The sequence below is a fragment of the Tachysurus fulvidraco genome, chromosome 21, assembly GCF_022655615.1.
Source record: "Tachysurus fulvidraco isolate hzauxx_2018 chromosome 21, HZAU_PFXX_2.0, whole genome shotgun sequence".
NCBI lineage: Eukaryota > Metazoa > Chordata > Actinopteri > Siluriformes > Bagridae > Tachysurus > Tachysurus fulvidraco.
The window spans coordinates 10,446,371-10,461,872 of record NC_062538.1 but is presented as its reverse complement, the minus strand read 5'-3'; the positions used below and the strand labels follow the sequence as shown (position 1 = coordinate 10,461,872).

At 40.0% G+C, this 15,502-nt stretch overlaps 1 protein-coding gene across 12 annotated transcripts in view; it reads left to right on the top strand.

Moving 5' to 3' along the window:
• Nucleotides 1–15,502, top strand: part of rimbp2a (RIMS binding protein 2a) — a 69,613-nt gene that overhangs the window by 3,161 nt on the left and 50,950 nt on the right. For 10 of the 12 annotated variants that reach the window (XM_047805838.1, XM_047805835.1, XM_047805836.1 and 7 more), the window contains exon 3: nucleotides 14,155–14,283. In XM_047805838.1, the coding sequence (XP_047661794.1) occupies nucleotides 14,155–14,283 (129 nt within the window). Of the gene's footprint in view, nucleotides 1–7,339; nucleotides 7,679–14,154; nucleotides 14,284–15,502 lie in introns of those variants that run through there. The other 2 variants (XM_047805841.1, XM_047805840.1) reach the window with 2 other exon arrangements.

Genomic DNA, 15,502 nt, shown 5'->3' with positions numbered 1-15,502 from the left:
TTTCTAATGCAGGCTTCTTGGACTAACCTGTTTATGTGAAAATGCTGTTACTGATATTTGACTTTTTTAATTGGTCAAGCTAAACTGAAATGTTTGCGTTACTTGTTAGCAACAATGGTCTTGTAACTTGGAGGCGAGACATTAGGTACACTTAATTTTTTGGTTAAACTGTTGTTTGTATAAAAATCTACAAATTTGAGGTATTGTAAAACATGGCATTTTCTGATCATGGTTTATAGACAGTGGGGAAAAAATGGAACCGAACATGATTTCATCACTTGATGCATCAGAAACAAACACAAGGTGGTGCCAGTGTGCTCAATAACATTCAGTTCTCAGTCAAACACCACCCCCTACCAAAGTGTGATGATGAGTAGCGAGTAATGTTGCTGTCCAATCAAAGACCTTGTGTTCCAAGAGGTACAGTAGGTGTGGTTGCGGTTTGCCGTCCAATCATGACTCACCTCTGTAAGCATTGTATCAGGTCTCCACCGAGAATTAACCTGGCAGTTTAAACTGATGTGTTTGCACTGTGTGTGTGTGTGTGTGTGTGTGTGTGTGTGTGTGTGTGTGTGTGTGTGTGTGTGTGTGTGTGTGTGTGTGTGTGTGGTGGGACTGAGGGTGGGGGCTCTATCATGGTTGCTAGGCAACAGAATGGCAAAGACTATGAGATGATCCCTGTAGAATCTGTTCCTTTTCAGCATTAAAAAGACACTAATGGCCCCAGTACCTGCTGCCATGTCTCACTAATCCCTCTTAATGTCACTTAGATCTCTGATATGATGTGAGATAAACACCAGCAGCTCTGACATCCATTTCCTTCATTCTCTCTGTTTTAAGTTCTCATAAACTTGATTATAAGCAGGCCATATGACATCACCTTGTACAATAGGTCACAGATAAACGTAGCATAAATTAGAGAAAGGAGAAAATCAGGACAAGGTAAAAGAAGAGAAAGAAGAAATGTAGAATATGCAAATTTTGTAATTTTGATTCCGACTATTAAAGTGTGAGTGTTAAAAGTTTAAATTCCACTTGAACATGTCAAATGAACCAATTAAACATTTCTGTAAATTAATAAATTGTTTAAATATGTTTTTTATATGCAAAAAGAACACACATACACCTACCTTTAACCTTATTAAAAATGCCAGGATCTATGAATATATGTGAACATGCAATTTAGACATTTATTTACACCATTTTGTCCTTCTGCCATATATATAATATATAGTCACAGGTGGATACGACCTGTCAGTATCTGAGGGTATTAAAACACAGTATACAGTAAAAACCATGATACATCACATTTTAAATGTAGTTCTTTTTAAAATCTGAAAGGATTATAATATCCCTGGTTTACACTGTGAAGTGGTTCCATGCAGCAAACATTTTTCACTGTTGATCTGCTGTACTGACCCATGCAGGAGGGAAATGGAAGAAAAAACCTGTGTTTTAATCTAATTATTATCATGCTGTCATTAAAATGCATTGCATTTCTAGTGGGTCTATTTAATCTTTGAATTTTTTTTTTTTTTTTTTTTTTGTAACTTATTTTGCCCTTTTTCTATTTTGGCCACCTTTGACCAGTTGAGGCAAATTCCATCAGTCAGGTTCAACAACAAATAAATTAATAGTTAAAGTTGTCTAATGGTAGCCCATGCGAACATATTTTAATAGACTTTATTTCAAACTGCTTTCTATATACCTTGGTAGAAAGCACTGGTGCTGCATCAGTGCAACCTACAAGAAGGAAAATTGTGCCAAAATACGGGAAACTGGACAGGGCATCAGTTAATATCAGAAAATACAAATGCAGTGTTAAAATGCAATGAAAAATGTTACATGTTCATTTTCAACCATATATATATAACTGATGCAGTACATAGTGAAATGAGACAATGTTTCTCCAGGACCATGCTGCTACATTGAACAAAAACAAAGGTACAGAAAACAATACAGAGCTAATGACTTACAGTAACTTGTCCTAGCCACATAAAGTGCATCTGTGCAACCCAGTGCAAACAGTGCAAGACAAAAGACAGTGCAAACAAACAATACAAAACACTACAAGACAATACACAGAAGCAGCACTGGCCAGTGTACATACTGTATGTTATACAGTACATTTGCAAAAATACAGGGATGAACACAATATAATAGCACAGTTATATGAGTTATTTTAATTAGTTGTACAAAACAGCAATTGACTGAATGTGTAAGACAGCGTGTGCAAAGAGCAAAAACAGTGTGCAAAAACAGCATGTTTACAGTTTGATATGCTGGTGCTGTGGATGACATGTATATTGGATGAGCGTGTATTTGGTGCAGATCAGTGCAGTCCACACAGTTGATTGTGTGTGTGTGTGTGTGTGTGTGTGTGTGTGTGTGTGTGTGTGTGTGTGTGTGTGTGTGTGTGTGTGTGTGCTCGGTATAGTTCAGTTCAGTTGTTGAGGAGTCTAATGGCTTGTGGAAAGAAACTGTTACACAGTCTGGTCATGAGAGCCTGAATGCTTCGGTACCTTTTTCAAGATGGCAGGAGGGTGAAGAGTGTATGTGAGGGGTGTGTGGAGTCATCCACAATGCTGTTGTCTTTGTGGATGGAGTGTGTGGTGTAAATGTCTGTAATAGAGGAAAGAGAGGCTCCAATGATCTTCTAAGCTGTTCTCACTGTCTGCTGCAGGGTCTTGCGGTTAGTGAGGTCAGCTTAGAAAATCATTGGAGAGTCTCTTTGTAGATGCAGTGTGTGGTGTAAATGTCTGTAATAGAGGAAAGAGAGGCTCCAAAGATCTTCTAAGCTGTCCTCACTATACGCTGCAGAGTCTTGCGGTCCGTGATGGTGCAATACCAAAACCAGACAGTGATGCAGCTGCTCAGGATGCTCTCAATGGTCTTTTTGTAAAACACAGTCAGGATGGGGGGAGGGAGATGGGCTTTCCTCAGACCTTGTAGGAAGTAGAGATGCTGCTGGGCTTTCTTGACAGTGGAGCAGGTGTTGAGTGACCAGGTGAAGTTCTCTGCCAGATGAACACCAAGGAATTTGGTGCTCTTGACGATCTTTACGGAGGATCTGTCGATGTTCAGTGGAGAGTGGTCGCTCTGTGCTCTCCTGAAGTCGCTGAACATCTCTTTACTTTTATCAACGCTCAAAAACAGGTTGTTTGATTTACACCAGGCAGATACTGTAGCTGTTGCACTTCTTCTCTTTGTGCTTACTTGTCATTCTTGCTGATGAGACATAACACGGTGGTGTCATCTGTAAACTTGATGATATGATTCGAACTGTGCATTGCTACACAGACGTAAGTCACCAAAGTGAACAGCAGTGAGCTCAGCATGCAGCCCAGAAGGGCTTCAGTGCTCAATGTGGTGGTGCTGGAGATGCTGTTTCTAATCTGGACTGATTGAGGTCTTTCATTTAGGAAGTTCAGGATCCAGTTGCAGAGGGAGGTGTTCAGGAGGTTCTTCCATGTCGCTATGTTGTTCTGCACCTCAACATAGTAGAAGTGGTTCAGCGCATCTGGGTGGGAGGTGTCCCTGTCACAGGCAGATGAAGCTGTCTTTGTTTATTTTGTGTTCGCCTGGGTGCCCTACAACATGCACCGGGTGCTTCCGCTGACTAGAAAGTGGCTGTGGATTGTCTGGGCATGTGTGCGCATTTCTTCTATTATAAATTGGGACAGTTTGGCCCTTGCTGTTCTTAGGGCCATCCTGTTCCCTGCTCTAAAAGCTAAGTCTCTAGACTTCAGCAGCATTCACACCCTAGCAGTCATCCATGGCTTCTGGTTGGACCATGTGGTGATGGTATTGGAGACAGTCACATCATCAAAGCACATGCCGATGTAGCGAGTGGTCTGTATGCTGAAATGAGTGTAACAGACATCTGGTCTGAGTAGCAAAGGTGGGTCAGATCCAGCATGTTCACCTCTCTCATTGAAAATTCCACATACTGATGGAATTTGGGGACTACTGATTTAAGATCAAATAATTCAAATCTCCAGCAATAATAAACAGTCCGTTGGGGTGAGCACTGTTCAGATCGCTAATAGCTCCATAAAGCTAACATGGAGACTCTTTAGCATTAGCGCTGGGGCAAATGTACGTTAAATTACTTAAAGGTATTTTTTAAGTTAGCTAGCTAGCCTAGCACCAACACTTTTCTTAACTAACTAGCATTGGAAATCCATAAATTGCTTCATAATCCACTTGCATTAGAGATATATTAATCCATCATGTATTTGCTTTTGTTGGTTGTAGCTAATCTGCATTCAGGCTACATTGCTGTTTCTGATTAATCAGTATTTTTTGATATGTGAGAGGGTGAGAGTCTGGTGAGACCGATAGAGACTGGTGAGGTGGTGAAAGATTGGCAAGACATTGCAACACTACTGAGCCAGTGTGACACTGCAGAGACAGTGAGAGACTGGTGAGACAGTAAAAGGCTACTAAGTGTGTGTGTGCGTGCGTGTGTGTGTGTGTGTGTGTGTGTGTGTGTGTGTGCGTGTGTGTGTGTGTGTGTGTGTGTGTGATTGATGGGACTGTCTTTCAGCTTTAATTCAAAGGGGTTTAACAAAAATATTGCATTAACAGCTAGGTTTCTCATAAAGTGCATCCCAAGTTGCAAGCTCTTCACAGTTTTACATCATTTTGTAAGCTTTGCTAGGTCCTGATGCTGGATAATAGGACATTTTCAAGACATTTTTAAATAAGCCAACATTCATTTATGTAGAAGCAGCTGAAATCTTAAGGCAAAAAAAACCAGAATGTTCTTAAATGGCGAGTCACTCACCTAGCCTCAATCTAAATGAGCATGCATATCATTTAGTGAAGAAAAAACTGAAGGCAAAAAACACAGAAACAAGCAGCAAATAAAGGTAGCAGCAGTAAAGGCCTGACAAGGCTTCTCAATGGAGGAAACACAACACTTAATGATGTACATGGGTGCAGGAACTCAATGACCGCAAATGAGTCTGTGCTAAAGGAGGGACTTTGAAAAAATGGTTGTAAGTCTTAAAAGCTTAATGCAATTTTGTTTTAAACCCCTTGAATTAAAACTGAAAGGATACATTTAATAACACATTAAATGGATAATTTCAAATCCATTATGGTGGTGCACATGATGAACATTATGTCACTGATTAAATACCTGTAGACCTGACCTTATACTGCTTGCTTTTATATTGTTTTATCTTTGTATTTCAGATAAATGTTTGTTTCCCTCAGATGCTGTTTTGTAGTGTTGTGAAAAGGCTTGCTAATCAAAAATCAATACTTTTAAAGACAAGATGTGTAGGATACCAGAAAATCAGACTTTACTGAGACACAATGAAGTCAAGACTTCTGCGGATGTTCTGAATTAACACAGTTATGAACCAGCCTTTTATACAGTTTTGGAACAACAATCTTGTCTTTTACCATACCCTAAGCTCTCGCCACAATTATTTTCCCATGTTCTTATCTTATTGTTAATTGTAGTGAGAGCCCACTCAGCTTCTTCTTATTACTATCTTTTAATTAATAATAATAATAATAATAATAATAATAATAATAATAATAATAATAATAATAATAATAATAATAATAATAATAAAATCAAGCATGTGTGACTGGGTTTTAATGGCAGGCTTGACAAACCCAGTCACACATGCTTGATTTTACACATCTACACACACATGAAATTTACAAATCTCTTGCACGCTCAAGGTCGATGTAGGACTAGTTTTAAATTAACAAAAACACTGGTTAAAGAACACCCACTAGTCGTAGTATATGTAAACATGTAGGGTCACATATTTACAGGTAATGATGGGGGATCATAATCAGTGTTAAAATGTATAAACACAGGGCTGTCAAGTGTCATGCATTGAGAGTGACAGTCACGCATTTGGGCCTTTTCTCACGCTCTCCAGCCACACAGTGTATTTCTCACACAGAAAAACTTTTTGACTATTTATCAAATATTTAATAAGCCGCAGCACCCAAAATGTATCAGTCCGCACCGCTGTCTCTATGGAACCAGGCAGGAATTGCGTCTCCCCTGGAGTTCTTAGTCGAGCCTGCCACTTATCAGCCAATCAAAAAAAAAAAAAATCAGAAAATAGCACTATCTGGGTAAGATTTAACGCAACAACCATTGAAAGAAAAACTGAACTGTTTTAAATGGGAGCAACATTACAAATGATTAAGGAGTCCAAAAAGGCAACAAACACTTACAATAAACAACACCAGTCATAATCTCTCTCTCTCTCTCTCTCTCTCTCTCTCTCTCTCTCTCTCTCTCTCTCTCTCACACACACACACACACACACACACACACACACACACACACACACACACACACACACACAAACACAAATTAATAAATGGAAATTGAACAAATACTTTATATTTGGTTAAAATGTGGTCAGTGATCCTGGTTTTTGGGTTTTGTGTGTGTGTGTGTGGGGGGGGTCGCTGGGGGTTGGAGATGTCACTTGCCTGTCTTCAAAACTTGAGAACCCTGTAAACATGTAATAACATCTAATATAACATTCAAACAATAGCGTATAATGTTGGAATATATTTCATAATAGTTGTGTCTGTTACTTCTGTTTCTGTTAATAGTGCAACTGTTGGCAAGAAATTTCCCTCCAGGATGAATAAAGTGTAATGTTATCATATCGTATCCGATCTTATGGTGAGAAACTGATGGTCTGATCTTATGGTGAGACATTTGCTGGATGTTGAGAGACTGCCAGGATGGTAGAAACCTCCATTTAACTGCTATTTTATTTGAAAAGACAACCTATGACTATTTGCTGTTTACTCCTCCACTCTTTTGTTTTGCAAATGATTAAAAAAAACATTAACTATGCTATGCTTTCAGTTTATTTTAGACTGCTCACAAAAACACTTTTTGAATGACAAAGCAACCTCACAAACATTCATCTCACGTTAGCTCCAGTAACTATGTTTTAGCCAGTTAGCTAACTGAGCTAATGTTGCTTAATAATTTAGCTTTTAGTGTTTTAGCTAGTCAACGTAGCCTTCAGCAAATATATTGATATATAAATGAAATATATATTGAGAGCAGAAAATAAAACCAGAATATAATTATTTGACAGAACACCATGTATGAAACATACTTCATTTATGTAACTGATGAAAATAAAACTTTTTAATTAAATAACCGTTAAAAATGTTTTCATATTATTTTCTAACATTCAAACTTCATTAGTTAAAAATATATAAACGCAAAGACCAATTGAAGCGTGTGGAAACAATATTTTAAGTTTATTTAATGTAAAATACTAGATATGCTGCACATGGCAGCGTATACACACACATAGAAAGTGTGTGTGTGTGTGTGTGTGTGTGTGTGTGTGTGTGTGTGTGTGTGTGTGTGTGTGTGAAGGCTAGAATCAGTATGACAGGCGGTGAGTGCGAGCATGCGCACATCTTACTGTGTGTGTACGCGCGTGTGTGCTTGAGCGGCTGGAGAGTGTGAGAGAAAGCGTGAGTAATTCCATGCTTTGGCTCCCTGAGAGCCTGGAGATGCTCACAGCAGTGGTCTGGACACACACACGCACTCACAGATCGTAGACGTGTCGTCATTGCCACGGTGCCGCAACGCCTGCAACTGATGATGATGAAGGTGTGAGAGGTTTGAAGAAGAAGAGGGGAAGCTACAACCTTGGAGGTACCGTAAAACACACACACACACACACACACACACACACACACACACACACACACACACACACACACACACACACACACACACACAGCAGATACACACTGTTAAATGTGGAGGCGGTGAGCATGTGTTCGAATGTGCATGAGGTGCTAGCTAGCTGTTGCACTGCTAATGTGTGTGTGTGACAGAGAGAGAGAGAGAGAGAGAGAGAGAGAGAGAGAGAGAGAGAGAAAGCAATATAGTGAACTGTTAATGATGATGCGCCTGCCCCTCCTTAGCCTCTGGCACACACCCGCGTTCACACTGGCGTGTGTGTGTGTGTGTGTGTGTGTGTGTGTGTGTGTGTGTGTGTGTGTGTGTGTGTGTGTGTGTGTGTGTGACGGAGGATTTAGGAGCGGGGGTGCAGTCTTCATTGGACTTGAGGGTTAGTTTTTCTCCAGTATGACTGGTTACTTGTTATCTAAAAACATTCCAGAAAAGATAATCATAATTAAGAGAAAAAAAACGAGCTGCTGAAATATACCCAACAGTTATAGTAACAAGTAGCTGATTTGATTTCAAATCTAATTTTTTCTACCCTTTTATTCTTGTTCATTCTTTTTGCGTCGATGTACATTACACAGCTCTCGCCTTCTCGAGTCATTAGGAGACAAACCCCACCCATCCACCTCCCTCCACCCAAATAGATGCCCGGGATAACCTGCTGCTGCTAGAACTGTCAGTGGAATATGAACAGGCTCTGAATGTGCACAACATTTGTAATTATAACAAGGCTGTGTATAAAATATTAAAGATGCATTAAAAAGGTGCATGGGCAGCACTGTGCTGCAGAGGGTGGTGTTGTCGTCTCACAGCTCCAGGGACCAAGGTTTGATCCCGAGCTTTGGATTACTGTCCAGGAGGTTGGGGGCGTGTTTGTCACGGGTTTGTATGGGTTTCCTCCAGGTTCTTTGGTTTCCTCCGCCTTCTAAAAACAAAGGATTTGCCACCTTGACCTGCAAAGTATCAATTTCCTCCAGGATTTAGCAATTTTTTCTGCAATCGCAGAAATTCACCCACAATCAAGCAAACTCAGTGACATTGCAGTTTTTCAAAATGACTATAGATTTTTTTAACAGATTTTTTTTTTTTTGGACCAAGATGTGTTGCGTGACATCATCACAATGTATATTCACCCAAAGCCTTCTTTAATACACATCAGACTTGAGTACAGCTATCACAGTCTTCACTGGTAGGAGTTGAAAAAAAGAATATTGTGCTTGCAATTTTACCAATTCAAGCACAAATAAAGACAAAAAACTCGGCAAGTGGCATTGCATATTTTGTAAAAATAAAAAAAACACTTTACCATATCACACATATTTGGCAGCAGAAATCACAAAACACTGTGAAATCCTGGAGGGACTCTGATCAATAAAAAAGCTCTGGAAAGGGATGTTTGATATAAAACAGTAGATCTTGAGTGATATTTCTACCTAGTTGAGTTCACACCTTTTGTACAAATGTTATTATAAAGACTGGCATATTACATGTTTGTGTGTGTGTCTGTGTGTGTCTGCGTGTGTGTGTTTGTGTGGACTGTAGCCATGTTTCACAGTTACTGCAGTCTGTTCTCATGATGGCTCACTACCAACACGACTGATGAGTCTGAACTAGATCCATATACAAATATTTTCCTGTAATTAAACGTATTTTCGGAATATAAATCACTTTTTTTCTTCTCTCTAGCATCTGCTAAGACTTATACGCCAAAACAGCATATATCCTATGTTATATTAAATGGATTAGCTTTTAAAAACTGGGTACCTTTAAAAATTCCTCTATAGAAGATGTTAGTGCTGTAAACAAAATAAGGACTGCTACTAACATCTATTTTTATAACTGATCAATCAATCAGCCTATTGAGTTTGATTTATTGACTAATTGTCTGCCATTAAATATGTAACATTATTCGGGATGTTTTAATCGATGTATCTAAGCTGTCAGATGACTGCTGCCTCAGGATGAGTGATCACACGTGCACCGTCCAGAAAGCGGCTATTATGAGAGCACTATACGCTGGTTGGTATTAGAGACACGGGGATAAAAACAGTCCCAAATGCAGGATAGAGTAAAACAAAACATGAAACAGAGGCAAGGACGAAAACTAAACAAGACATGACATCAGACAAGAGAGGATTCTGCGCTGTTTAAGGCAACGCGGCTCGACTAAATACTAACAACAATTAACACATGAGGAACAGGTGTGCAGAGGCGGGGAGGAAGAGACAAGGGCGAGGCAGACACGTGAACAAAGAACATCAACAAAAGCACTTGGCCAAAGTCTGGGCTGAGTCCTGACAGTTGGTCATTTGCAAATTGTAATAACGTGATCTTCCACCTTGGTACTTTCCATGGACTCCTCCAAGAAAGCGTGTCTTTTCTTTCCTTTGTCAGAGCATTGCCTACTGCTGCTGTTTTGCAGTAAACTTACAGTAAACTTTAAACATTTGTGTGCATTTTGGACTAAAAGTACAGCAACAACAGAAGACAAAATCTTTAAAAATCCAAATGATTTTTACTATTTTTAGTGCTTTAATCAAAACAAAGCATTCCTGTGCATCACAAAGAAATACAACATATGTAATTATTTTCTCTGGCAGCTACAGTACGAACGTTGGGGCGGGCTAGGTTCATTTAAAAAAATTACAAGCTTCTCTGAATATTGCACTGTTTGCTTGATTTGTCAATTATTTCTCTGATCTTAACATTACAAAATATTTGAGGAACTGATTAATGCTAGCTTTCCAATGTATATTTGAGTTTGAGGCACATAGGGCAGGTAGCAGTCTGTAAGCAGTAAACATGGTTTGGAGTGTGTCAGTGTTTTGGCTGTGTGTCAGTGTCTTCCTCTGCACTGTTCCATTCATCCATTGCGTGAGGAAAAATGGGAGGAATTTATTCATGTGGAATTTGTGAGATTTGGCAGTTTTGCGACTAGAGGATTGTTTTATTTTCCCAACTCTGGTCTATACAGTGTAAGAATGTCACTACCTGTGATGAAGTGATGGAGAAAGTAAATTTGTCTTTGTACACTGCCAGAGCGTTTCCATCAGCAAGAGGACATACAACTGTCTATCACTGAGATGCATGAGATGTTTGTTTTCTGTCAAATAAACTCATCAAATGTCTTAATGTCACATTAATGCAATCTTAATAAGTCTATTGATTTATTTTCTAAACAGATAAAACTTTCTAACCATGATTTGTTGTGACTTGGTAGTTGTTAAATGTGTTATTGGCTGCGTGTTGGAGCTGCTAGCTTCATTGGCTCGTTCTGAGGCTCCTTGCTGGTTGGTGTGATTTAGAGCTGCATGATTATGGAAAACCAACAGGCTGCCAGGCTCGTGAGTGTTTGTAGCATGGTGTAGGAGTTTGCTGGGATTATGTAGGATACACACACACACCAAGACGTTGAAGAAATCTGGCCTGTCTGTTGACTCTTCAGTTGAGGGGTTCTGAGACTGGAAAATTTCTATTTAAGTGTGGTGCATTATTTTCCTGCCATGGGGAAGCATGTTAAATTAGATCATTAGAATTAGATCAACATTTGGTGCTTAAGAAATGAACAGGACAACCTGAGGATAGACTTTTCATTGCAATGCTGAATGCAGAAGGACAATTACAGCTGAGACAATTACAATGACAGTTAAGACTACTGGGGTTCAAATCCAACCGCTGCCACTGCAGGGCTCTTGAGCTGCCTTGATGTAGACATATAGGTTGCTCTGGATAAGGGTGTCAACCAAATGCTGTAAATGTAATAAAGCTATAGGGGTAGTGGTAGCCCAAGTGTTGCTCAGAAGATCATGGGTCAAGACCCAGCACCATCAAGCTGCCACTGTTGCCACTAAGAGTGCAGTACCATCGCTGACTCTGCGCTCTGACCCCAACTTACAATATAAAGCTGGGATGTGCAAACAAAAATATTTTCACTGTGCTGTAATGCATATGTGACAAAAAAGTCGTCATCATCTTCTTTTTCTTCTTCAGTACACACCAAGGGTGTGGTTAAGATGAGTTCAGTCTCCAGCAGGAAGTGATCAGATAGTAAACTCTAGATCTTAAGTCTAAAAACCCCATCATGCTGAGCGCTTTACTATACTAACACAGAGCCACTCTTAAAGTTCAGATGCTTTACAAAAATCAGTTCTGTTGTAAGAAAGAAAATAGTGTGGCACCGTTCCAGAATATTGTCTGCTGACGTTTTGTGCTGTCAATAAAACCTCCAGAAAATGGAACCCCAGGGTAGTACTGAGATATATGGTCACTACAATATGGTCACTTATTCCAGCAGTAGTAGGTTGTATTATTATTATTTATTATTAACTTTGCATGCTGCTGTTTATTCAGTAGAAGGTGTTATCTATAACAGCAGCTCTGGCAGTAGTGCAAGTGTGAATGCGCTCATTCAGATATGTTCTTGTTTCTATAGAAACTCATTGCTAGGGACTTCACATAAGTTTCACACACTTCAATTCATCTGATTAGAAATGATGCTCTAGGTGACATGGAAAAATGCATGTTAATGTTTTCCGTAGGATGATGTTTACATAAAGGTGCGGTCTCCGTTGTTTGAGAAACACTTCAAAAAAACTGCGTTAGGCCGCCAAACAAACTAAAAACAAAACAGACGTGTAGCCAATGAGCAGAAAGGGGCGTTTCTTGTCAATATGGGCAGAGAGAGTGTTCAGTGCGCATGTGTGACATTAGCAGAAAGCGATTGAAACATTGACATTGCAGATAAAAACAAAGAAAGAAAGCGAAGAAAGGCTTACGATAAGGCAAGAAGTAGGACCCATGTTAATATAGGATCAGCTTTCCAGCGCTGGAGAGAACTGAAGGAGCGGGAAGGCCTGCGATGGGACGCTGAGGGACTTAAGTAAAGTTGGCCACATATTCACAGATTCGAGTTTAATATTTTCATATTAAAAATAATACAAATAAGTGTTGCAGTAAAACTATCATGACATCAATGATGTGTGTGCTGAATTTGGTAAAGTGAAGTTATTGACTGTTTTTGTAGTATTTGCTTTTCGGGTTTTGCACTTTGCAGACGGTCCCTTGGAATCTGTCTCTCGGCCGTCAGCACATAAAGAATTGTGTATTTTGTCCACCGTGAAGGAAAGCTGATTTTGAGGAAAATTCGCTTGTAGCTGCCTCTCTACATTACTACGATAGAAAAGAGGTGTTATTTGTGTAGTAACAACATTTATCTCAGGAGTCATTGACTCGGGAAACTCCAATCTCTGAATTTGCGGCCAACTTTACTTAAGACGCCGAGGCGCTTTTTTCCTTCTTGATGGGTGAGTAACATTGGTTTTGCTTTGTTTCACAGAACTAATATATGCCTTTGTCCTTTGCATGATTATGCTTGTGTGTCATTTTTGCTTGTTTGTTTGTCTGCAATCGTATTGTTCTTCCCTTCAGCTATGATAAAGACACATTTCTTTCCATTAGTTGCCTGGGTTACGTATGTATGTGTGGGCGGAGCTATCAATACAGGGGTGGGACCCATTTGGGTTAGGGGCGTGTTTGTTTCGGTGATTTTATATGTCAACATTGGATTTCAAACAACGGAGACCCTTCCTTTAACATTTGTAGAAGGAGTCTCCGGTGTCACTAGTGTTTACTTACTAGTAAATACAGTATACAACTGATGTAATTAGTAATTAGTGAAGTAATTCTACTTAGTAGAACCTTAGCAGACTGCTATGTATATATTTTCAAGCTCGTGAATCTCAACATTATGGTCCTGTTTTCTGGTCAGAGGAGGATGTTCTTGCTCTGTGGTGTCTTGGCTCCTCTTTTGTAGGCGTTTCTCCTTCCACTCATATCCTAATGATGATTGGAATGCTGCTTTGAGTCTGTTTTCTATTATATTTACTAAAACCTCTATTTTTAAATGGTGTTTTCTTGTTTTGCTCTATTCCCTATGTTCCTTCTGAAGCTGAAAGCGTGAGCGTTGTTTTCCTGAAGGCCTCCTGGCAGCGTTTTGACACAGCCGAATAATAGTCATGAATAAATGATCAGTAATGGACATGGGTGGAAAATGGAGTGGTTTTTGTGAGTGCAGCTTTCCCAAAGCAGAGCTACAGCACGCCCACACTTTTATTTCTGGCAGCAGCATAGTGTCTCAGTGTCGCAGAGTCCATAAGCAGCAGTGAAGCTCTCGGACATGACTCTACATGTGGTACTCCTCAATAACATTAAGCTCATCCCCACGACTTTTCCTGTGAACATCGATTTTGTCTGATTGCTGCTGTTTGGTTTTATGAACAACTCCCATCTGAGCCTCAGGCTCTGGATTGGATTTGTAGCTCCTTCTGCTTCTTACAGGCGCATGCTCATTTAGCTCTTATTGATGCACTCATGCTTGACATCCTGTGTACTTATTCAATGCATTTCTTCTCTACAATTTATTCCATCTTTTCCTGCAGCTGAAACACGAGGTCCTGCCTCTTCACCTGTCCAGTGGGAACCGATTTCACCTTCTGGAGGAGACAAACCGAACCTTGAAGCTTGAGGTGGCAACACTGAGGCAGCAGAAGCAGCTCTACAAATCACTAGTGAGTTAGAAGAGCTTTGCACTGCAATTCCTTTTGGTTGTCCTTTAGTAATTATAGTCTTTAATGAGCTTAACTGTCATTATGCCTCATACGTAAATCACTCTCCCACCATGTCTTCCTCGTGTCTTTCTTAATCTTCAGTCTTCCTCATATGTTAAGTCCTTCATGTTAACATCATGCATTTAGTTAATCAAACTCACACAAAGAACGGATTAACGTTATGGTGGACCCCCTTCCAAGAAGGGTTCATGCTTTGACTTTTGACCTGCATTATGACTTCTGATATTTTCAAGGATCAGATTTTTGGGGACCCTTGAATTTTAGAGGTCTGTGCACTTTTCTGCCTCATTTGTCCTGAAGCTGTGGAATGTAAATCAAAATGACAGTGGAAGAGAAGGATAAAGGGTTCTCCAAGGTCCCAAGTGGTAAGTGGTTGCCCTGGCAACCATCCCACTATCAGGGCAGGGCAGACGGGTGATGGGAAACCGACTGACCACAGTGGTACATGCGGTCAACAGCTTTATTCGCTGCGGGAAAAGTGATGCGACATTGTAATGTGGCACTGTCCCTGTGTCTTGGTTTGTGTGTAGCATGAGGTCAGACGTAGGAAAGGACCAGTGTTACATGTTAAATGTTATAGCTCAGAGTCTATTGTGATACATTCACTGATTCTTCATTTCATCTCTTTGTGAACCTTTAAAAGCTCTATGTAGAATCGTACAAGTGTTTCTCTGTTAGAAAAGATTCTCCTTTTCAAGTCTGTATTAGATTTGTGTACTTGGATCCTGAAATTGGCCTAAAGATTTCTTGGCCACCTTACAGCCTGTTTTATATTTTATGGACAATAGGAACACAGGATTATGTTTAGGGAAGAGGTGGATGAACGGGGAGTGCAGTGTACAAATCCTTTGTCTGAAATAGAGCATGGAAAATGATGAGCATGCAAAAGCTGGCTTGCATCCACACTTCATCAAACACTGTTGTTCATAAGATGCAGCAAGGAGTCACTTGTGAATCACGTGTCATCTCTGCATCCTTTCGGCTGGTTGCCAGGCAACCTGTCATGACAGACAGTGTGGAGAGAGTCACTCATTGCTGACGACTGACCTTGGGCCTCTTCCTGCCCTTTCTGTCGTCGTGACTATACCACCGCCGAGCAAATGGTGGGGCGCGGTTGAAGCCTCGGTGTAATTGGTTGGAGGATAATAACAGTCATGAG